This window comes from Lepidothrix coronata, unplaced genomic scaffold (genome assembly GCF_001604755.1).
Source record: "Lepidothrix coronata isolate B3197 unplaced genomic scaffold, Lepidothrix_coronata-1.0 Scaffold182, whole genome shotgun sequence".
In the NCBI taxonomy this organism is placed as follows: Eukaryota; Metazoa; Chordata; class Aves; order Passeriformes; family Pipridae; genus Lepidothrix; species Lepidothrix coronata.
In genome coordinates this window covers 543178-567359 of record NW_016690362.1, presented here as the reverse complement: position 1 = coordinate 567359, position 24182 = coordinate 543178, and the positions used below count along the sequence as shown (strand labels likewise).

Sequence of the window (24182 nt, the reverse complement as noted above, 5' to 3'; positions counted from 1 at the left end):
AAATGTACTGCTGTTACTTTCTATCCAGATGGGGATTATTTGCTTGTTTCCTCTTAAAAGTTAACATAGATTTCTTTTTTCTTGCTTTGTTAATGATGCCTGCAACTGGGCTTATTATCAATTTTACCTTTGGGCATGGATGGATTCCAATAATATTACTTCCTCAACTTGTGTCCTAATGTTTTCAGTCTGTCTGCATTTAAACAGCTAAACAATGAAATTTAATTGTCCTCTCAAGCATGTGATATTCTCTTGCTTATTCTACTGGATGCAGACTAGATCATCCCATGATGAAGTGCTCTTGAACAGAGCTATCTGTGTGGTACTAGGTTACACTCTTTTGGATCAGGGTTCAGTCTGTAATATTTGTTTTGTTTCCTCTGTTTATTTTTTACTTTTGCCTCCTCCACCCCTCCAAGCCTCTATCACTTCATGGCTGATCAAATGGTCCAGTGACTTCTAGGAGTGGGGCTGGGGAAACATCTGTAAGCATCCAGCCTCTCACACAGGGGCACTGTTTAACGTGAATCATTACTAGGACACTGAGGCTAATCTGTCCAGATTTAATCAATGGCTCATAAGCAGGAGTATAAAGGTTTTTAAAGCATTTACTGCAGCCTTCAGACATGTTATTAATGAATGTTATCCCTCTTGCCTCTTTTTTGTGGAGAAGGTGAACAGCTTTTATGTAATTCATAAAACAGCTGCTGGAAGAACTAATGCTTTATAATCCTGATCATTACAGTATCACAGTATATTTATGGATAACAGATTCTAAAAAAGGTTTTTTTAAACAGCCATATTTGTAATTTTAATTTTTAATGGTATTTTGACAAATGATGTAGTTGAAACAGGCTTCATAGTTCTATATTTTTTCTGAGCATACTGTAGCTGGTGAGCCTTGTCATGCTTGGCTTTAACTCAAAAGGATGAAGGGAATTCCCCCTCCCATCCATTATAATCCTCTGTAGGTTTTCACTGTTGTTTCTTTTCCCTTCCCCCACCCTTATTTCCTTTCATACCTCAATCCTATTTGGCAGAGTTAAAAAATGCTCTTTTGCAAAATACTTCTAGAAGTTTTGTATTTGAAAATGCGCTATTTGAAAAAGGTTTATTTGTTTATACTGGAGGAGAGAGCCATTGTGGTTAGGGTTTTGTGTCCATCCCTTCTCCCTATTTTCCAACTGGGAAAATAAAAATAGATGAAATACATCTGCTTTGAGTCAGTAACTTCTGCCTTCTGGTTTTCCAAGAATAGCCAAATGCTGCCATTGGCTCACTAACTGTCAGGGAGACAGTGGAGACTGAGGAATTAATGCAGCCTCTTGAAAACACCAGCCCAAATGCATGCTCATCATGAGTCATGGCTGAGTGCTTGAAAGAAACCTTGTGGCGGAGACAGGCGCTCCAGGATTATTTCATTCCTGTGATTCTTTTGCTGCAGAGACCCACAGTTACAGAGTGGGTAAGGTTGGAAGAGACCTCAATGGGTCATCTGGTCCAACCTCCCTGCTCAAGCAGGGTCATCCTACAGCAAATTGCACAGGATTGCATCCAGATGGTTCATGAACATCTCCAATGACGGAGACTCCATGACCTCTCTGGGCAACCCATTCTAGTGCACAGTCACCTGCACAGCAAAAAATTTCTTCCTCACATTCTGCTGGAACTTCCTCTCTGCCTGTTGCCTCTTGTCCTGTTGGCTCCACTTAGCCTGGTTCTTTCCTCTTGACATCCTCCCTTCAGGTACTTATACAAGACATTGATGAGGTCCCCTCTCAGTTGTCTCTTCTCGAGGGTGAATAGGCTTAGCTCCCTCAGCCTTTCCTTGTAGGAGATGCTCCAGTTTCCTCTCATCTTCATAGCCCTTTGCTCCAGGAGTTCCATGTCTCTCTCATCCTGGGCAGCCCAGAAATGGACACAGCCCTCCAGATGTGGCCTCACCAGGGCTAAGTAGAGGGGCAGGATCATTTCCCTCAACCCACTGGCAATGCTCTTCCTAATGCAGCCCAGGATTCCGTTGGCCTTCTTGGCCACAAAGGCACGCTGCTGGCTCAGGGAGAGCTCGTTGTCCATCGGGACCCCCAGGTCCTTCTCTGAGGAGCTGCTTTCCAGCATCTGCTGGAGTGGGACAGTAACTTAGTTTCAGGACAGAAACTGCATGGGATCCTTCTGCCACTGCAGTGACAGTATCATCACATGTCCTCAAAGTCCCAAAATGTTACTAGAGAGTCAGGTAATGTTATGAGGGTTCCTCAGTGTTACTCATTCATAGCGTTTGAAGGAAGAGGGCTCCCCTTTCTCCTGCTTGACAGCAGTCTCTAAACTCCTTCCTTAATCTGTCTCTTTCTAAATAACATGCGGCTTTTGGGATTTGCTTGTCTAAGGGAAAAGCTTGAAAAGCTGGGACTTGATGAGAACTAGTGACCTGTAAACACAGGTGAATCTGTGAGGGACTTGTGGTGCACCCACGGCCTGCTGTGTTGTGTTCTCCCAGTAAAGCCCAGTGATCCTGGCTTTGTAGGTGTTGCAACCAACAAGAAAACCAGTGGCGGAGACAGGCACTCCAGGGTTTTGGTAACACCATGTATTGATAGTAAATGGCGGGACTCCAAAAACGATGAGATTGTTGTCTTGCTTTAATTTTAGAGAATTAAAGTGTATGCTGGACAAATGTCCTCCTGCCCTGCTGTAAGAAGAGGATGTGTCACCTCACTAGGAGTTAGGCCCTGGGAGAGGGAAAGAAAGGAGGTTTGAAGGGGGAAGGGGATGAGCACAGGGTCGCTACAGGTGAGCCTAGGGGTGGTGTCCCTGAGTTAGGGGCAAAGTCCCTAGGCCTAGCTTAAGCGCATCTATGCAATGCCCACAGGATGGGTAACAAACAGGGCGAAATGGAGGACACTGCGCAGTAGGACAGCGATAGTTACAAAGATCTACAGGACAGGAATTCCCACAAGGAAATATGCTAAAGTCTGCACACATGCAAAAAATCCAAAGTAATTTCTTAAGCTGCACCAGTGGTGGTTTAAGTTGGACACTGGGAAGAAGATACTAGATATTGGAATGGGCTGCCCAAGGAGGTGGTGGAGTCACCATCCCTGGAGGTGTTTAAGGAAAGATTAGACATGGTGGCATTTGGTCACAGGTTGGACTTGATGATCTTAGAGGTCTTTCCAGCCTAATTGATTTTGTCATTCTTTGATTGAAAAAGCCTTTGCTGAGGGTTGTGTCTCTCTCCATTTTCTCGAGTATCGAGACGACACGAGCGCCGGGCGGAGGCCCCGCTCAATCCCGGTGCCCGCGCGGTTCCGCTGCTGAAGGCGGGTCGGGCCGCGCCGCCAGGAGGCGCTGCTGCGGCCGTGCCCGGCAGGCGGGGGCGGGGCCGCGGGGAAGCCGCGCGCAGGCGCAGCGCTGCCCCCCCCGACGGCGGCGGCGCGCGGCCCCTGCCGCAAGGGCCGCCGGTCCGTCGGCGGCGCGGGGGCGGGCGGCCGGCCCGGGCCCGGACATAAGATGGCGGCGGCGTTGCTGGGGCGGCGGCGGCGGCGGTTGCGGCTGTTGCGGAGCACGGGCGGTGCGCGGCTCTGCCCGGGCTCGCAGGGCGGATAGAGCGGGGCCGGCGCGGCGGAGCGGGGCCGCCATGGGCTCCCAGGTGCTGCAGATCCTGCGCCAGGGCGTGTGGGCGGCGCTGAGCGGCGGCTGGTACCAGGACCCGCACCAGGGCGCGGGAGTCAACGCGCTGCACCTCTACCTGTGGCTCTTCCTGCTCGGCTTCCCCTTCACCCTGTACATGGTGAGCGCGGAGCCGGCCTGGGCCGGGGGCCGGGCGGGCCTTGCGGGGCGCGTGGGGGAGGGGGGGGCGGGAAGGGCCGCGGGGCTGCCGCGCGCGCGCCCCCTGCCCGCGGCGCGGCCCCGGGAACGGCCCCGGCAGGGCTCCCCCCCGTGGGAGCGGGCCCGGCGGCCGCGGTCGGGGCTGCGGCATTTCGGGCGCACGGAGCTGGAACCGGGAATCTGTGGGTGGGCGCTATCGGGGCGCGGCGGGGCTACAGGCGCTGGCGCTTTGCCTTCGTTTTTCTGTTTACTTTCCTTCAAAATTGGGCATAACTCTGTAAGCTTCCGCTGCGGATCTACTGGCAGTCCAGTAAAAAGCACAGTTTCTACAAAAGCTGTCAGATCTAGCCAGTATTTCTGACTGGCAGCGCTGTCACCTGGTTTTTGAGTCTGGTGGAGGGATGTGGGTCCATAGCCCAGAAGTTTATTTGGCTGCAGTGTGATGTACTGTGTGATGGCTGGCAGTGTGTCTGGAGTGTGTGTTATTGACAGGAAGTTACTTTGGCTTTTTTGCTTCTATTCAGATTTTAGTGTAGTTAGTTTGTGGGAAGTCTTGTCCTGTATATCTTTGTAAGTGATAGTTCAATCAGAGCTGTTAAAATACTAACCTTTAAACCTACAAACTTTCTTGACATTTGGACTTGGGAACAAATACAGGAGAGGTGTGATCAGTTAGGAGAGAAGGGGGAGGTTTCCTATTGGCCAGTCGTTTTCTTCCTGTCTAAGTTGTGTGTAACTTGGGAAATGCAAATAGTTTACTTCGGAATTTTTAGTAGAAAAGTGTGATTATACTAGGTGTGTTGTGACCAATTTTGTGAATATGAGGTAGAATGTAATTTGCAAGCCTTCCGGGTCCAGATGCTGTGACAACCTGAAATAGAAACTGCCTTGTGAAAATTTTGGGATTAGTGAATGAAACGTTGGAGGAAAAATTCTATGCAAGTGCAGTTGCAAGATTGAGAGCTCTGGGGTCAGACATTTGCTTTGTTAAAAGCAGTTTGTAAGATTGCAGTATGAGACACTTAATACTGAGAAATAGCTAATGTGGAAGAGGAGGTTACAGCTCTGTATGGTTAGTTTTTAATTTTTATTACAGCGTCATGGAAAAGGCAGCTCCAAGGCTTTTTGTTTGAAAACTTTTAGACTGCTGGCATGAAAACCATAGGCTGATACCAACTGCTTTTAAAACCAAAGATAATGTGACAACAGCTAGATAAAACTTTCAACTAAGCAGATTCTTTCTATAAAAACTTTGAATCTGTATCTATTGAAAGTTCCTCAGAATATGCGAAGAGGAGGGAACTTTTGGTTTCAAATGTAGCCTTTTAATTGTTTTTTACAAGAGCACTGTTCTTCTGTTTTGAGAGAATAGTCTACTTAGTTAGTACTGCCTTGCTGAGAGAGCTGTATCCTGCATGCACAGGAGACTTTTGAAAAGCAACTGATTTATACTGTACATAGATCTTTCGACAAATGATAAATCTGGGCCAGCATTTGAGTCTCCTGCTGCTCTTAAAGCCATAGTTAAGCTTCAGTTACCCATACTATGGGGTAAACTTTAGTGTTACCTAAACTTTCTTCCTGTGCAAAGGGAAAAGACAGACAAGAGCAAGCTGCTTGGCGTTTTGAGGTGAGAGAAATTCTCTTGCTTCATAGCTCTGGACAAGTTAAAGGTGCAACAACTGCCAACTTCCCTGAGAATAAGTAAGGAGATTAGTCACAAGTTAAAGCAGATTGAATCATATTTGGCTGTTTTCCCTCTTTCCACCCTCTGCAGTTTAAGTGTTGTCTAGACATAAACTAAACAGGCAGTACTGTGTTGGTCATCTTAGCTCTTTAGTATCTCTTAAGCTCTTTTTCAGAATAAAAAGCAGTAAGTGTTGCATTGCTGTGGGACATACATAAATAAGCAGAACTTGCTTAAAAAGTCTTAGGTAATCATAATCTGAATTCTGAGCATGGCTCACTGGTGTGTAGGAGGGAGTTTCTAAGCTAGCTTCAAGTGACTTGTTGCTGGCAGACAACCCTGTGTGTTTAAAAAATCAAGGTATATACAAAGACTTAAAATGCTGTCAGGTTTCATATTACTTATAAAACTTCCTCACATAAGGAACTGCAAAATCACAGTGTTGCTTTTATGCACTGAGGCAGCAATAACTGTAGTTATTCCTAAATTGTTTTGTAGCAACAAAGACAAAAGTGTCACCTAAGAACTTCGCTTGTAGCTGGCTCTCAAGGCTGAATGCATTTTACAGTAAGCTAATCACTTTTTTCAGATGTTATTTAGCCCCCAGCAGGAATAGAACACTTTGGGATATGGTAATTTAGATGCGCTTATTGGTTAAAGACTTGGTTTATTGCAACCAACATTGCTAATCTTTTTCTGTGCATTCCTTCTATTGATCTGGTATTTTCAGAATGGAATTTGGTAATAGTTGTGGTCATCAAGTAATGCCATAAATCCGTGTTTTTCTTTGTGTATGTATGCTAGTACTGTTTGGGTTGATGGATTTAACGTGTGGTGGAAACCCACTTAAAAAATCAGCAGTAGAATTCAGCTATCCTTTTCTTCCTTGATCCCTCATCTGCCTTCTGAGCTTAAGCACATGAAAGTGGACCTTGTACCCTGTGTGAAGACAGCTGTATACATAAATGTATCTGTATTACCGATCCAGATACTTTTCTTTTTCTCCTGTATTTATACACTTAAACCGTCCTGTTGGAAGTGTGGCAAAAAGAAAAGTGTAGATAATGGAGGAACTGAGGTGTAGAGTAAGAGAAATGTCTGCTTGAGTGTGTATTCTTGGAGCTGTGGTTTGGCAGCATGCATACAAAAATATTGCTTTCTAGACTAGTTAAATCTATCCTGTTTGCAAATTTGTATTCAGTAACAGACTCAACTGTACTTGTTGATCTGCCTATCTGTAAGAGCTGATCCCTGTTTTTACTGTAATCCAGAACTGGAATTGGGAGAAGAAAATATGCTTTCTATATGGGGAAGCTGTACAACTGCCTTGTAAAATATAGTGGTAGAGTTGAAAAAATACCCAAAGTGCAGAGGCCAGTGTTATGCATCAGTGTTGCAAGGGGGAGGGGAAAGAGAGGAGGCTGCCAAAGTACTTCCCCTAGTCGGAATGCTGTTTCAGTCCCACCACGTGCACAGGAGGGGGTGAAGTCTTGGCTCTGGCACTTGTGGAATTTTGCCAGTGACTGAAGAGGAGCCAGGACTGTACCTTGCTTGGGGTGATGGGCTCAAATGTACCTACAGAACTTGTCTGTCAAAGTCAAGCTCGTTTAGACAACAAGTTCACCTAATATCCTGGTTTGTGTACATAGTTATAGAAGTAGGTCATTTAAATGTAACTTCATGTGAAAGTTTTTTCCACTGAGTTTCTGAAATATGCGCTGTTTCTTAAACTGAGATTTTAAATAATTGAGGTTGGATCTGTGATAACGATCCCTGGTATCCCATACTGCTCTAAGACACTTCTAGTTTCTTGGCTACTCAAGTTTCAGTTGTACACTTCTGAGTTTTCGGTCAAAAACTAGATAACATGTAACTGAACTTGCTTCTTGATAGCAGCAGTTCTTAAGGGCTCTGACTGTTCATAAACAAAAATTGGGGACAAAACTATATCTGTTGTTTCTTGATCTTTCCTCCTCTCCAGTGTGAATGTTTCCATAAAATATTGGGCTCAAAATGCTTAAACTGGTAAGGCTTTTTACAAGACGCCTGTTACTTCTTAATGATTGATTGATATCACTTCTACGTAAGGACTGGCAATCTGATTTGGGTTAGGAGACTTTCCTCTGAGTCTTCTCAACAGGTAACACCTACACATTTCTTTTTTGAAAAGAATCTGGAAGCTTCATTGCATCTGTGGGGTCTAGCTAAAGCTAGATATGATTAGGTAAGATCCATATAGTCTTTATTTCTTCATAAATGTGTCACACAGCCTGTGATCAATGAAATTCCCTCTGGTTCCTGGCACTTACATGCTTTAAACATTGCATCAAGATACAGCGACTTTTTGTATTTCAGATGGGAGTATTTTACTGCAGTGCCTAGTGGTCTGAGCTTTCTTTTCTGTTTTAGGTTGGAGTTTAGGAGTGCTTAAAGCTTTTTCTACCTACTGTTTCACAAAAGAAGAGTTGTGATAAAACTGAGCTCACTTAACAGCCAGCAGCTTCCAGAAGGGACAGTCCTAGTCCTCAGCTGTACCTTCCTGCATCTTACTTTTGTGCATATGTATGGTATGGATTTCATAAGTTGTCTCAAAAGGTTTAAATTTGGAAAGTAACCCTTGAGGGAAAGGTGGTAGAAAATCAGTGTCCCTCCCCCTCCATATTTGAGAGTACTACTTAACTTCCCTTTAAGATTCCAGGAAATAATTTCAACTAGGAGTTTATCTAAAGGTTGGGTTTGTTCAGCCATTAGACAACTGAAGTTTTCAACAGAACGTAATTAAAGCAGTCAGGTTTTGTATGGTCATGTTTAGCCTTTTGTATTCTCCCAGAGCTTTAGTTGTGACTACTGATGTGAAATGTATGTTTGCTTTTGTTGCTAATGCAAGTGACTAGAGATGTGCAGTAAAATGGGGTGTTCTCTGAAATGCTGTTGCAGCTGCAGACTTGTAGCCAATTGGTGTCTACTAACAAGCTCTAACCTGCTTTAGTACTTGTGGAAAGAACTGAAATAAAATGTAGCTGCAAATTTGTAGGACCTAGATTTGTATTCCAGTTTTGAAGGTGGTATCATACAGGATGCTGATGAGAGACCTGTCTCTCCTCAAATGTGCTAAAATGCTAACCCTGGTTTAAAGTGCCAGTCTTACTTTAGCTCGCCTTGGCTTGTGGCTTGAAGACCCCAAATGGAAGTTGAATGCTTCTAAGTTTGGCAAAGAAGAATAGAGAAGGCGCCAGTGGTTTAGGTTAGGTTGCAGTAAGTCTTCTCCTTGAGGCTGGACTGCAGACAAATTACTGGTACCCTGGGTGGCAGTGCTGTACCATGGCATGAGACTTAGTGTGAAGTATGATGATACAGCAGAGTCAACTAGTCATGCTAAAATTTGTATTCCCACAGTATGCGCCCTATCCAGACACGAATAGCTACTAATGAATATGAAGAAGGAAAAGTAGTGTGTTAACTTACCTTGTTTTTAGCTTTCTGCAATCCTGTGAAAACAGGATGTGAGGAAAAAACACCCTTTAATTCTTTATTGGGTTTGCTGCAAGTTACATGAGGTGTTTGGCCTCTTTTCCCCCCCTTGTTCTTAAAGCATTTCTTTGCAGAACAGGATGTGTAGATTTTGCTTTCCACAAGATAAATTGGATACACTTTGTGACCTCACTGCTGACAAAATTTAAGAGTTCTCTAGACAGATAAGTATGGGCATGTCTTTTATAGACTAATTCTAGCTTTTGTTATCTTGTGTTAGACTGACTCTTCTGGTAATGGCTTCTGTACACTAGGTACTTGTAAGGAGGAGGATAGTTGAAGTTGTGTGTGTTGAAGTTGTGGCAGGTACAGGAAGCTCATGAGTTTTGCCAGAGTTAACGGATTTGCCCTTGCCTGCAGGGAACTAATTGCCTCTGAAGTTTTTGAAAGTGGAAACATGGCATTTCTTAAGGAAACCCTTGTAGCATTGCTTCAGGGGTTGTAAGGATGCCATAAGCATCATTTTGGCTCCTGTTTGCTTACTGATGCTGTTTCTAAGTAGCTTTGTTTCCTCTTTCTCCTCATGAGGTAGTGCTTGGGAAGTGAATGTCCCAGTGTAATGTGTTGTCCAGCTCAGCATGCAAAATCTAAGTTAGCATACCTCAGCTGAGTTTGCCTGGCCTACTTCAAATTTTGTATTAGGTGTTGACTTAACTTGTTTTGGAGGAAAAGGTAAGTTTAACTTGATCTGTTTAACAAAACAATCCTAATAAATAACTTGCCTCCTGATTGATTCCAGATTCAATTATTTATATTTGTTTGGCTTTAGGAATGTTATATTGATTATTTGGCTTTGCTTACAGCCAGAAAGTGAGAGCAGCCAGATTAAGAATTGGTTTTGTTCTAAAGTCAGCAGTCAATGCAAGACTTAGAAATATTTATTCTTTTGTTCCCTTTATTAGTACGGTATTTTGTATGTGGAGATCTCTTTAAGCAGTTTGCTTTGATAGACTCATTGCTTGTGTGGCAAGCACTCCCAGTACTAGTAGGACTATTAAACTCTTGAATATGTAGAAATATTAATATTGTAATCAGATCTTTTGAATTACTAAAACTAGTTTTATGTGCAGAATAGAGAGGGCTCTTTGTCTTATTCTCTAGTAATTTTCCCCTTCTGATTCTACAAGATGTGCAGGGGGCTTTGATCACCATAAAGACTCTCTTCTCTTGTAATGGTCTGTATATGGAGGGAGACTGGAAGTCTCCTTAGGCTTGGAAGTCTAAAAAAAACCAGTTCATTTGTTCTAGTCATCTACTAAATAATTGTTCGTGCTGAATTTCAAATGTTGGTTAATTCTGATTGTCATATGTCTATGTGTATATATGTTTTTGAAGGTATGTCTCAAACTACACCATCAGTGGGGTAAGGGATAGTGATGCAGTGAATACTTTTGCTTGTGTAAGGGAAGTAGTCTGCTTTTGGATGAATACTAAGAGTTAGTATTTCATTTTGTTTAGTGACTGCCTAGTGAAATGGCAAAGTTAAAAATATGAATAAAAGATAAATTAGAAGGATGAAAGCCTTGAAGTGAAATCTGCGGTTTAACTAGTACTCTGAACGTTGCTTTTAAATAGCTGTTAGGCTGTACTTAATCATTACCTGTTGCTGAAGTGATTGATCTGTAAAATCCCTATGTACCTCTGCAAAAGCTGCATGAGAAGTCTTAACTTGGAGTGGAATTTCAAAAGCTGAATTCAGGACTGAGGTTTTTAATGTGGCTTCTGGCCACCTTTGACACAACTGAAAAATTCTCTTCGGAACATGAGTTGACTTCCTTTTCCATGAACATATAATGATCTAACACAAATAATCTTTGCAGCCTGTGGTCTGCAGGTTATTGAGGACTGCTGCTCAGTGTGTGAGTCAGAAATATAAACACTCTTTTTTTTTTTTTTTTTTTTGTATGCAGCTAGGAAAAAGTTTGGCTTTTGTGACTGATCAGTATCTTGTCATGCAAGGAGTAGCTGTTGAAAGCTGACAAGTGAAGACAAAACATCTCTGTTTGGTATCTAAGCAGGTTTTCTCACATCCAGCCATGCTGTTAAACTTGCAACAGTTTTTCAAAAATGGACTTGGTGCTGTGTACTGTCCCTGAAATAAGATCACATCCTGTGCTTGGTTTAGTTTCCAAGTTGCTTAAAATCTTCCCATCTCTTTTTATTCATAACAGCTAATCAGAAATACTGTGTGCCACACAAAAAGATCGTGCTAGCAGTAAGTTTCCTAGTCTAGGTCTTGTGTTTCTATAATCTGTGAAAGGAGAATGAGAGTTGAACTTGGTTCTCAGGCTTCAGTGACACAGGTTTATTTATGATGCTGCTGTATCTTGAAGTTCAGCTGTTCCTTTTTTCTGTGTTGCCAGACTTCTAACATTCTTCACACAAAATCAGACTAGATGGTCTAATTTTCAGTATGATCAGTGTTTTCTCCACGGAAGAAACTGCCAAACTGTATGAAGGGTATTCTTATGGATATTTGACCTTGTGTTCATTAACTCTTTCTTACTTTTTTTTGAAAGGCTCTTCCTTCTTCCATGATGATAGTAGCTGTCTACTGCCCGGTGATAGCAGCTCTCTTTATCGTTTTGAAGATGGTGAATTACCGTTTGCACAGGGCACTGGATGAGGGAGAAATTGTGGAGAGGAATGCCAGTGAGCATATGGATAGAGGTGCAAAAACAGAACAAAGCAATGTTTCAGCCAAGAGGAAAGACAGCAATGGGCCCAGGTAAGGTGTCTGCTGATGTTTGTATACTGCTTCAAATGATAAACAGTCCTGCCTTCATCAGATGGGTAACTGGGATGGCGGTTGAGATAAACACTGAGAAATATAGATACAGACCTGTGTAGTTCTGAAAGACTGTTTTAAGTCTGGTCTTTAAAAGCAGACTTATTTATTTATTAGGTTTGAAATTATGTATTCCTGTTAATTTCCTGGTTCCTCCCCCAGAGGCGTTCCAGAACAATATTGAATATGCTGGAAGCACTGAAACAATAGCATGGAAAATGTGGCCGATTAGGTCACTAGACACTTAACACAGCTAGTACAAGTAATTTTATTTCAGCAGTAGATGTAGTACTAAAAATCTAGCTGTCAAAGACCATGTACTGCTTGCTAATTCTTTTATTACTAGGAGGAGTGTCTGATAGGGTTTCAATTTTAGTTTTTAAAAAGCAGGAGTCAAATACAATGCTTGACTCCAGCTACAGTCTTTCTTCAGAAGAACACTGTCCTATGAATTAGTAAATTCTGAAATTACTCATCTCAGTAATGAAGATAATGATTCTGAAGTACTGTCAATAGGAGGTGATTGCTTTCCACAGATCTCTACTGTTGCCAGCATAAAAAAACCCAGAGGTTTTCCTCTCTGACCAGACTATTTGGAGAAAGAAGAGCAAAAGATGACTCATCAACAAGGCCAGCCTAACCAGTCTGATCAGACTGTGGATGTGTTATGAGCTCTATTATCAAAGCCTCTGCCTGCCTTCAGATAATTGAGGCCATCTACAAAGTTAAACTGTATGAAATAAATCAACCTTGAATTGTTAGCTTTTAAAGAAGACCTTTCTCTTGTCTGTGAGTTTCTGATACTAGTAGCCATGAACAGTTTTCAAAGTGAGGCAATTAATATGCTGTCCTGACTCTAATAAGGTTGTGTGTGTCTTACTAATAAAAACGAAACCTGTAATTTCTAAATGGATACATGTGCTATAAGGAAATGTAGTTGAAAGAAGCCTCTTGAGTCTGTTTATTAGGACGCTTAAAGAAAGGAAGTGTTAAACTGCTGCTCTTGAAAATGCTCAACCTAGAAGCAAAAGGACTTTGTGTGTACATATAGGGTAGCTTCTCGTGAGATGGGTCCTACGTTCTTCTGTGTCTACTCTCAGCTCAGGTATTGTTAGCAAAACTGGTGTCTTAGATTCCTCTAAAGTTGATATACAGTAACTTCTTGTATCAATCTTTTATAACCTGCCCCTTTTTCCATGTTGTGTTTGGCAACAGAACCTGCTGATTTAAATTGGGACTCTGTTTAGAGCACCATATACCTTATTAAAACTGTACTGAGCTATTTTGGCAGACTGTTTCCCTAATTGTATATTAATGCTTACTCTGCTTAATAAAATTCATGGAAGTAAACAGTGGTCTGTTCTGTTTCAATGCAGCCTTGTTAATGCATGTTTTAGATGTGATCTTTAGATGTTTTGTCTCTTGAGCGGTTTTTGGTGGGCTTGGGTTTTGTTTTTGTTTTTTTGCCATGTAGCTTTTGCTTCCAAAACAGTAGCCCAAACTTGGCAAGGGAATTTCTACTAGAGTTGTGAATTACTTCTGGATGTTTCAGTTCTGTTTTGTCTAGGGAGCAGTTGACATGGGACAAGTTACTACATTATAAGCATTGTGAGCTCAGAAGTAGAGGTTAGTTTGATGCTGTGTGTCCTGCTTGCCAACTAAAGTTTCATTAACTTTTATATGATCCTTGTTCCCACTTTCAGGTCTCTTAACTAGAACTGGGAACAAGGTCAATGCAGAAATTACGGAGTTACTTTTTGGTAAGTGGGATGTACAGTATATACTAATCTTTGCCTGGAAGCTTACAAGAACTCTGGGGTAATATTCAAACTAGTAGATGGGATGTAGAGTGAGTGTTTAATATTGAGCTGTAACCTTCTTAAGTTAAATTGGAACACTAATAAAAAACCAAACCTGTCTGGGAAGAGAGTGTGTATGTAGGATTTTCTTTTTAAACTCTACTCTCCTTGCAGAAGGTGGATATAGGGGAGATCTAAGCAGACATACTGTCTTTAATATTTGGATAATCAGAATATTAGTTTTGATAGCTTAGACTATAGCATGTGATACCAAATAAGTGTGTACAGTATAGTTTGCAAAGCCATCCTAGAGTTTTCACCCTGCTACTCCCACATTCCTTAGACCACATAGTAGTATTTTCGAAGGATTAAGCAATAGTCTGGTTTCTGTTCCAAAGTCATGTTTGGGATTCTGTTAGCTTTTAAGAACTGCTGTTCTTTCGTTCTGAAGATGTTTATCTGTGAAGTGATGCTTTCAGGTATCTTGACAACTTGTGAGCTGTCATCTGTAGGCTTACTCGAACTACTCGTTTATCTTCAGTTCACACTGGTTTTTGAACAGGATCGAACTAAAAGTTTTTAATCTTTCTGTGAAACTTTGGCATGTTTAAGCAAAGAACAACTTACTGTTCCTTTAGAAATGCCTTGTTTATTTTTTTGCTGTGCTCTTTAAAAAGCTGAAATTCTCTAGTTAATGGTTTTGAAAGAAACTAGTCTTAATTTAGAGATAGGAATGTGAGTTCCCTTCTTCTGTAGCTTCTAGTGCATTTGCTGATTTTATACTTCAGTTGTTAGTGATTCTTCTATGAGGTTTCATGAAAGCAAGTAATGAGGATACAGGCTCCTGGTTTCACAGAAAAGGTAGAAGAAGCAGTACAAGCATAATATTTGTTGGGTATCAGTGGACCCACATAGATACTTCAAAACATTTCAGTCAGTCTTTACTTCTGGGTATATGAATATGGCTTCTTTCTTGTGTCAGTGACTACTGTGGTTCAAAGTATCATAAAGTGTTAATCTGGTGACACTGCTGTTCCTGATCTCCATTAGCATGGGGAGCTGTAATCGCGATGCTGCATGAATTTCACTTGTACTTCTGGACAGCTGAAGAATGTTGTGTCTTTGAGATACGTACAGTCTGCTTAAACAAGTATGAGCAAGAGAAATAAAATTTAAAACATGTTATCTCAAGAACTCTTGCCCTACCTTTGCTGTTTATTCTTGCAGTTTTCTGTGGCTGGCAGAGTGTTTTTGAGTTTGGAGTTGGTTTGCATTTTTGACTGATGATTCAAACTTGAAAGAAAACTTCTTTTAATACTTCAAGCTATTGTGACCTAGCATTTGCAGTACATGCTCTGGTCCTTCTGTGTTTTGAGAGCAGCCTCCTAACTAGTTATCCTGCTATTTGAGTTGGAAATTAAGGACAGAAGAAGGTGTTCAAAAGAAAGTAATAAAATTCTTTCTCTGCTTTGTCCAGAAATCAAAATTGCTTATTCCAAATTCTCTTTCAAAGTTCTGGTCTGAATATCAAATTCCTTTAGTCAATCACTCTAAGTCAGATTTTAAGCTCTTGAATTCATGTAGACTTACACCCTCTTCAGACATCTGGTTAGTCTCTGACATGCTAACGTAATATACCTGCAGATAGTAATTTTATTTAGGAAAGTTACTAATAACTAGAAATATTAGTTTTAAGTTGTTTTATGTGATCCTTGAATGCCTCTTGCACGGCAATCTCCATTGCAGGTAGCTGTACATAATTTTTTCAGTCTTCTCAATTTGGATGATAACTTCACTGCAGTTATTTTGCTTGCGAGCTGAGAAGTGTAGCACTTGCTCTAAGGTATGAGGTCGGCAAACTGTAAGAAACTGATTGTGGAACTTCAAAGCAGAAAGGAATGGCCACAGTGGTAGCATCAAATAGCTCCTAAAAGGACTTTGTGCTATTATAGTCCAGATACTTTGGCATACAATGGTTAGTCCTAGGAATCTGTATTACCTGCTTTTTCCTGTGGATGTTATTTGTTGTTGTTTGTTACTAGCTTTTGTTAATCCATTATCTTGTGTGTGTCACAGAATATAGAAGCTGTGGGTAGAGTGGCAGTGTGGGATTGTGGTGTCGCTTATGTTGGTATCTGTTGGTTCAGTTTTAGACAAAACTGCCTCCTTCTTCCACCCTGGCTAAATACCCAGTTCTATGCACGAGTGCTTACTTGCAATGGCTTATTTTTCTACTTCATAGGATGTACTTTAATCACATACAGTGTTTCTCAATGAATTATTCAAGCAGGAAAGGGATTTAATCTTTTTGTGAGAGGCATTCTTTGTTATACCTTCTGTTGTCATTGTAATGTATGTTGAACTTAAACATTGAGAATTTTTCAGTTTAGTCTTTAATTTCATGTTATGTCCTTATGTATTCTTAAAATATTTACATAAGGAGTACTTTGGCTAAAGCTGGTGGTAATTATTAAAGCTGAATTCTGTATCTTCTTTTATTCATTTTCCTTACCTGTCTCTAGCATAATTGATAATATTAGGTCAGAGGGGACTCTATAAACAGCCATCACTAAGAGCATGCCTATGTCTCATTGCTGAGCTGTACCAAAATGGTGGCTTTTCACTTTATTTTGCTAGAGTTGGACCATAGTTGTTCTGCTAACTAATGGCTGGTTGTCTTTTAAGTTAACTTATTTTTATTGAAGTAATATATTCCTAACTTCAGACTGTCTTTTTTGTAATCTCTTTGATGTAGGAAGATTCACGGGCTTCTTATATGATCTAGAATGATTCCCAAGGTTGTACCTTTATGCTTCTCTAAGATTACAATAGCTTGAAATGTCATGCTGCAGAATGAATCATGTCTCAGGTCCTTTAGTCTACAGACAGTTTGTTTATAATATCCTAGATTGATGGCTGTATATTACAAAAGTAATTAGAATTGTAGAATATGCTAAGTTTGAAGGGACCCATGAGGATCATCGAGTCAATTCCTGGCCCTGTGCAGACCACCCCGTTAGGTGTTGGTCTTATTGCACGAGACTTTCCTATAAGACTAGCTGTCTATTTAAGTAAGCCCTACAGTGCTTCTATTTTTCTGTCCCCTTCTCCAGAGGGGCTTCATCTTTAGTTTTTCAGTCCAGCCAGAGAAGTATTGTGCATATGTACTTTGTCCAGCAAAATGTTGGAGTGGACTTGCCACAGATCAGAATCATTGATTATTGGGAGGCAGTTGTTTATCTTTGGGATGAAGCAGAGAGAGTCAGTGTCAAATTACTCTGCAGTTACTTATGTTCAGAAGTTTGTATCCAGATGTTTGAAGAGAACTGCAGTGGGAGAGGAAAAAGGATACCTCAACTTCTCCGTCTTTGCAGTCAACAAATGGTGCTAGGTTGTATCCCTGTGTTGTAGTCCTCAGTTTACTTCACACCTCATTGTCCTAATGGATAGATCCAACTTGCTTATGTTTCATATAATATCTGCCTTTCACAAGCTGAATTATGTTGAATTACAATTTGGTGATGTCGATCTAGAAAATACTTTCAAACCAATAGTTATTTATTCTGGAAGTGTGAAATCACTAGGATGTAATGATACATATGTTGTACCTGAAAATATATCTTAATAGGGCCTGTGAAGTATCTGAAGGAAAGTTATTTTTGGGTAGAAAGATGTGGTTTGCATTCCTGGGAGAGAGATACCATGTCCCTATATGTCTCTACCTGTCCAATAACTTTTACTGTCAGTGTGTGGCTTTCTTGATTAACCATCCTTGTGTTTGCTCCTAGATTCAGTCTAAGGAAAAGACCAGGAGTCCTTTCCATGGTCTTTGAAAAAGCTCTGTGTAGTACATTTTCTGTTGATGGATTTCTGGGTATTGGACAGATGATCCAGAAGTTACATGTGTGTACATACAGACAGAATTTAGTACGTCAGCACTGCAGAATGCGTTGTAGCTCCTGAGTCTTCACAGTTTGTGTTGGCCGGTGACAGTGGACTTAGGGCTGCAGCTTCTATGACACTATGTAGGGTGCTCCAGCTCTGGCTGAGCTTCCTGTGTCAAATAGGTGGTGTTCATCTGAGATACTGGGATATATTTGAGCTCTGGATATTTGAAAAGGGAAAAATTGTTTTGAATTTGCATTCAGGATAGACAAACTTAGGTTTAACTGGTAGGCTAATGTTATTTTTTTTCTTTTATGTTTCTCTTAGTGATCCTGGTGGAGGGATTGAGATGTCAGAGTTTATACGAGAAGCAACTCCCCCTGTTGGCTGTAGTTCACGCAATTCTTATGCTGGGATAGATCCAAACAACCAGGTAAGAATTAAAGCTACTGAGGTTGTTGCTTTAGTACTGCTGGCTCTGCAATCTGTACAGTAACTTTTCTTACTATTTTACATTTTTAAAATTTGTATGAGATTAAACCACTTATGTTTCTGTACTGAACTGCTTTATTAGGATGGCATTGCACTCTCCCAGCAGTGTAGGTCTTTCTCATCCTGTTTTGTATTTACTTTATAAATGGCTGGATTTTGTAAGGGAACTTACTGTCTCATGAGAGACAGTAGCTGTTAGCTCTCTTCTGATTTAGTAAATCAGAATGGCTCAGAGCATGGTCAGATAAGGGTCAAGAACCCATTGTGGTGGAATTCCCTGGTCATTTTGGTATCTGTGAGCTCAAACTGTATCTTTGTCCTTATATTCTAACTTAATTTTCCTCGTTACTTTTGTTTGGTCTTCATTTAGAAGTTTAATTAGTAAATTTAAATGCTGTATTTGAGGAGGCTTCTGTTAAGTCGTCTTAGAATGTATCCACTCCTGATTATCTCTTGCAATTGTAAATGACTTTCAGAAAGTTATTATTCCTGACAATTCAGACTCTGCAGTCAAAAATGTTAGTTTGCTAACGTACAAAGCAAGATAAACTGGAAATGGAAAGACTAAAACTGTTTATTTTTGGATGACCTCTTCAAAATCTTCACTTTTTTGACACTTCAACAGGAGTGGGAAGAAAGCAATAAATAGAGATTCCTGCAAGATGGAAGTACTGAAGAATGTGGCTTTATTACATTTTAATGCAACTTTATTATGCTCTAGTTGCCTTGTAATTTCACTGGGGAAGTTGTTCTGTTTCCTTATTATGTCTACGAGGTTTATGCATTCAGCTTCCATAGTGTTGGATGTATTCTTTCTTCTATTTGTCTTATGATGTTTTACTGGTCGTGGCATCTTTCTTTTACCAGCCCTTCATGAGGACAAGTAGATTGGCTGGCCATACTGTACGGTTTTGTTGACAGTGAGCAATGCAGCATCATGTTAAAGATACAGAACCTGTTTTTGAATGACACGGAAATCTTTGGTGTGGTATTACAATATCATGTTCTTCTAATTAGCTCTCTGGGCAGTCAGTAGATAGCTAGGTGCGGTGGTATGCTAATGTTGGTGTTTCATCTGAATAATGCTCCGTTATGCAGCATAGATACTCTAAGAGATTTTTCTCCTTTGAAGCAAGCAGGCATTTGGTAGGAATTTGGTAGTTCAAAGGAACAGGAAACAATGGTCCATGTAGGAAGGTAGAAACATGATCCCCAGACTAGTTCTTTGACTGGTCTTTGGCAAACAAACTATTTCAAACATATTATAACCATTGTAATGTTAAAGCATGTGAAGAAGTTCAAGCTACTGTGAAAGAAAGTGTAGTGTTCAAAATGTGTTTGTCCTAATAAAAGTAGTATTCACTACTCCCTTGCAATTGAATTTGTAGCATCAAAAGGGAATGTGAACAGTTAGCATCTGAGTTCTGTTCAGTTTTTTGTGTGAACTAGCTTTCCTGTGCTGATGCATTTGCATTCAGCTGCAGCATTCAGCAAGGCATATTACTGAATGGGGAAAAAAACATTGAAACATGGCAGAATGACTAACTAAAAGTGTATGTGACAATGTAAAGAAGAAAATGCATTAAACAAGCTCTTAGCTGCTTTTTTGCATTACACATAACGAAGCCATTGTTCCTCTGTGGTATGGCTGCACACATCTTCAGGTTACCTGAAATTGCTGTGTGTACAGAAAAGAATTAGTAGAATTATGCCTTTGCCCCAGAGTCATTTGAACTGTTTGTCATTTGACAAACAGCATCCCAATAAGTATGTATGTATATCTATATTTATCTGTCTATATATAGCTCTCCTAGATGTATAGGCAAATGCATACATTGAAGTGTTAGGAAACAATAGTCGGTTATTTTCTGAAAATTTACAACTTTTTACATAATCCCCTGTTTCTAGGTTGGATCTGGGTTATCTCGTCTGGGAACAGCAGCAACCATCAAAGGTGAGATTTTTAGCTGCTTCTTAAATTACCATGCGGAAGCACTTCAAATCACTATGTTATTTACTACGTTGTTTCCTATGTTGTTTCCAAATATCATCTACCTTATCTTCAAAACTTTTTTTTTTGTGAGCTAAGTACAGCATTTACTAATTGGGAGAAATCTTCCTTGGACTTGCCAATTATGTGACTAAAACATGAGGAGAGGATATTATGGAGTCCATGTTCTGTTTCCTATGTAATGACACGTTTTACCTTTGCTTATCAATGCAGAGCTAAGGGATTGGTTTGGGTGCACTTTTCCCTAGCATTTTCAAGTCACTGCAACCAACCACCCTTCCGGTATTGTATTTCAATGACTTAATTATTTCTGGTTGCTTTGCATCTAGCAAAACTGTTGTCCAGAACAGCCCTTGTGAACTCCTCTAGATGAAAAGATAAATTATTTGTAATATGCAAAATTATGATCTTGTAAATTTATCCAGCCAATAATAAGACAAAATCAAATGTGAATTTTTGTCACCTTCCTGATTATTTTTTTCCTTACCTTTTTGATCATTAAAATATTTTCTTACAGTTTGCCCCTCTTTTTATAGGCAACCATGCAAAAAGAAATATTCAGATAGATAGATCTTTAAGAAAAAAAAATCTCTATTTCCGTTGGGTTCTGTGGAAGATACTTTTTTAGTTTTTCTAAGATAAATGAAATAGAGTTAGACAATATTTGTCTCTAAAAGATAAATCTTGTGTTGCTTGTGATTATTATTTATCTTCAAATGAAGAAATAAAAGCAAGTCTTTCATGACAACTAAGAAATCTGCAGTGTATGTAAATGTATGTGTTAATACTTTGAGCACTAGTACTCTTATTTCTTAAAATTCACAGGTGATACTGACACTGCCAAGACCTCTGATGATATCAGTTTGAGTCTTGGCCAGAGTTCTAGCCTGTGTAAAGAAGGGAGTGAAGAACAAGGTAAAATTTCTTCTTCTCCATGTTAAACATGGTATTTTGTTACCAGAGACCCTTTGCTTAATATGCTAAATAAATTCATGCAGTTTGTTGATAAGACTCTAAGAAAAGGTATCTTGAAGTTCTCTGTTTCCTTTCTGAATTACTCAGGTTTCTGGGAAGCACAGTTTGAATGCTTTTAATGTTATTCTTTTGCTATGTGTTTCTTGTTCTGACATCTTCCAGCAGATAATAAATCTTTATTGTCACCTTACTGCTGACAGATAACTAGCTTACATGTCTTTAGACAGAATCTCTTATACTACAAGTGGCCTCGTTGTAGACTTATTTGCTTTGCTTTCCAGTACAGACAAATGTATTTTTTTAAAATCTGGAAGGCTTTTCTATAAAGTAAATAATCCTATGCAGAGTTCTGTGTTTCTGGAGCCATAGACTGCTTCTAAGATATAAGTTATCAGAGCTTTGTGTTTCCTTTTTTTTATTCCTCCTTGTATGTAAGGGAACTGCTAGCTTGTGTTCTGAAATAAAACTGGACAACTGAAGATCTCATTTGTCATTTATCTTCATTGCCAGGCAAAAGCCTGCTCAGTTTAAAATAGAGCATAAAACTGTAGGGAAATCTTTTTGTTTGCTGATTTTAAAATACCTGGTGATTAGCAGGAAATTAACTCTGGGAATACTATGGTTCATTTTTACCAGTCTAATCACTAGACTGGCATGGATGATTCAGTTATTACTATGTGCTTGAGTGCAGAAAGGATGTTTGAAATAAAGCATCACAGGTGGCCATGCTGTTGTAATAGGGAGCAAGGTTCTACTACTTTCAGCCGAGTAATGTAACTGTTTTGAAGTTTAAGTTGCACCTGTTCAAATACGCTCTACAAAAATTTAACAATCATAGAAACTTAACTTGGCCTCTAGATCTTCTGTTTTTAGTGACAGTACCAAAAGGGAAGGTAGCCTGACTTTCAGTGCTACTTGCAGGTGGACACTTTTACATGAGACTGCTTGTGATGAGTAACAGGAACAATTGTTGTAATCAAGAGCTAACAGCAAATCCTCATGATTTGCTTTCATGTTACCAGTTTTAGAGGTAGTCAAACTCAGTAACTTCATAGGGAGTTTTTTTATAATACCAGTAGGCCTGTGCAACATTAAGTCTGAGACACATAAGCAATAGAGGAGGTTGGGGACTTGTCAGAATTGCATTGGTTTTTATTAGCTGCGAAGGTTAAGCTGCTGTTGATGGTTTCTTTTTTTAATTAAAAAAACCCTGTCAGGTTTGCCCAGGTGTTAGGAAATAATTTTAAATGATAATGTGATTCATTCATACTACTTGCAAATGGATTTTTCAGTTCATTTACTTTGTCTGATATAAGCAAGCAGTTTTAAGGCAGGTTGTATAACTTACATGAACATTCTACATGAATATTTTTAAATATGTGTTTAAACAGATCTGGCAGCTGATCGGAAGCTTTTTCGTCTGGTGTCGAACGACTCGTTTGTCTCCATCCAACCTTCATTGTCCTCTGGACAGGATTTGCCAAGGGACAACAGTGACAAAGTGTGCCTCTCGAACAACCAGCTTGTGGACCAGTCTAAAACCAGTGCATGTGACACAGAAGTAGCTTCACTTGTAACTCTGCATTCTCACTCATATAGGAAGGATCACAGACCACGAGGTGTACCAAGGACTTCTAGCTCTGCTGTTGCTTTTCCAGATGCTTCACTAAATGACTTCCCTCTCTATCAGCAAAAACGAGGACTAGATCCTGTCAGTGAATTAGAAGCTTCCAAGCCCCCTTCTGGATCCAGAGAGTCTTTGGGTGAGAACTCTTGCATTTCAGGAGTTTTTCAATTAGATGACATTCTGAAAAGTAGCAGCCCTCAACCATTGACTAAGAGTGGGAAGAGCAAATCCTTGAAAGCAGACAAAAGTATGGACAGTCTGAGAAGCCTGAGTACTAGAAGCAGTGGTTCAACAGAAAGCTACTGCAGTGGGACTGATCGTGACACTAACAGTACCATCAGTAGCTATAAAAGTGAACATACTAGCTCAACGCATATAGAAAGTGTGTTGTCAGAGCACGAGGAGGAATCTCCTAGAGAAGAGAAAAAGGGTGGTAAGAAAAAAGACTGTGGTGTTGACTCAGAGGATGACAGTAGCTCTACTACGGATAAAAGGACTAGTAGCGAAAGGACTGCTGTGGAAGTGAGCACTATTGGTGGTGTTCAAGAGCTAAAGGGTTCTAATGCATCCGATGAGATGCACAGCCAGAAAGGTCTTGGTGCCTCTGCTTCAGAAGAGGCCAATAAGAACCCACATGCCAATGAATTAACTACACAAACTGACAGGCCGCTTGGGAAGGCTGCTGAACAAAGAGATGAGCAGAGTGAGAAACTAGTTGTGTTAGTAGATTCAAGAGCTTCTAAAGAAACAAGTGGAAAACAAAAAGAAGGAGATGTTCGACCAAAATCTTCTAGTTTAATACATCGAACAGCCTCTACCCACAAGTCCAGCCGGAGAAGGACAGGAAAAAAGCGGGCTAGTAGTTTTGATTCAAGTCGGCACAGGGAATATGTTTCCTTCCGAGGTGTATCTGGTACTAAACCTCACAGTGCTGTGTTTTGTCACGATGAGGACTCCAGTGATCAAAGTGACTTGAGCAGGACATCGAGTATGCAGTCAGCTCACCAGTTCAGCAGTGATAGCTCTTCCAGCACCACCTCCCATTCGTGCCAGTCTCCTGAGGGAAAGTACAGTGCTCTAAAGACCAAATACGTTTCTAAAGAACGTGGGGGCACAGACCTTGAAAATGCTCACAAAACCCACGTAAGCTCTGAAGGAATTAGCAAAAAAAGATCTACACGACGGACTTCTAGCACAAACAGTGCCAAGAACCGTGCCAGAGTATTAAGTCTGGACAGTGGTACTGTAGCTTGTTTAAATGACCCAAATAGTTTAATGGCACCAGGTAACATAAAACAGTTAACCACTTCAAAATCTGATTTGGAAGCCAAAGAAGGAGAGGTGCTAGATGAGCTATCTCTGTTGGGAAGGGCTTCACACTTAGAGTCAGTCACTCGTTCTAGGAATAGCTTACCAAACCAGGCTACGTTTCCTGAAGGGGAAGAGCAAGAATCAGCAAGCGGAGGTAAGTAAATGACCTACCAGAAGTACCTTGTCATATTTTGTTAATGAGTCTGGTATCTGTGATTTAAGTTAAAACTATACTTAAATGTCCTCCT

General features: G+C 40.4%; 1 protein-coding gene across 8 annotated transcripts in view; it reads left to right on the top strand.

Annotated features, from left to right (window-relative positions):
- Positions 1-3604: 3604 nt before the first annotated feature.
- The window catches only part of PCNX1 (pecanex homolog 1 (Drosophila)), an 88245-nt gene continuing 67667 nt past the window's right edge, over positions 3605-24182 (top strand). For 3 of the 8 annotated variants that reach the window (XM_017830667.1, XM_017830668.1, XM_017830666.1), the window contains exons 1-6: positions 3605-3790; positions 11566-11774; positions 17846-17951; positions 19919-19964; positions 20847-20936; positions 22388-24088. In XM_017830667.1, the coding sequence (XP_017686156.1) occupies positions 3638-3790; positions 11566-11774; positions 17846-17951; positions 19919-19964; positions 20847-20936; positions 22388-24088 (2305 nt within the window). In that variant the 5' untranslated portion in view covers positions 3605-3637. Of the gene's footprint in view, positions 3791-11565; positions 11775-13537; positions 13595-17845; positions 17952-19918; positions 19965-20846; positions 20937-22387; positions 24089-24182 lie in introns of those variants that run through there. The other 5 variants (XM_017830672.1, XM_017830670.1, XM_017830669.1 and 2 more) reach the window with 3 other exon arrangements.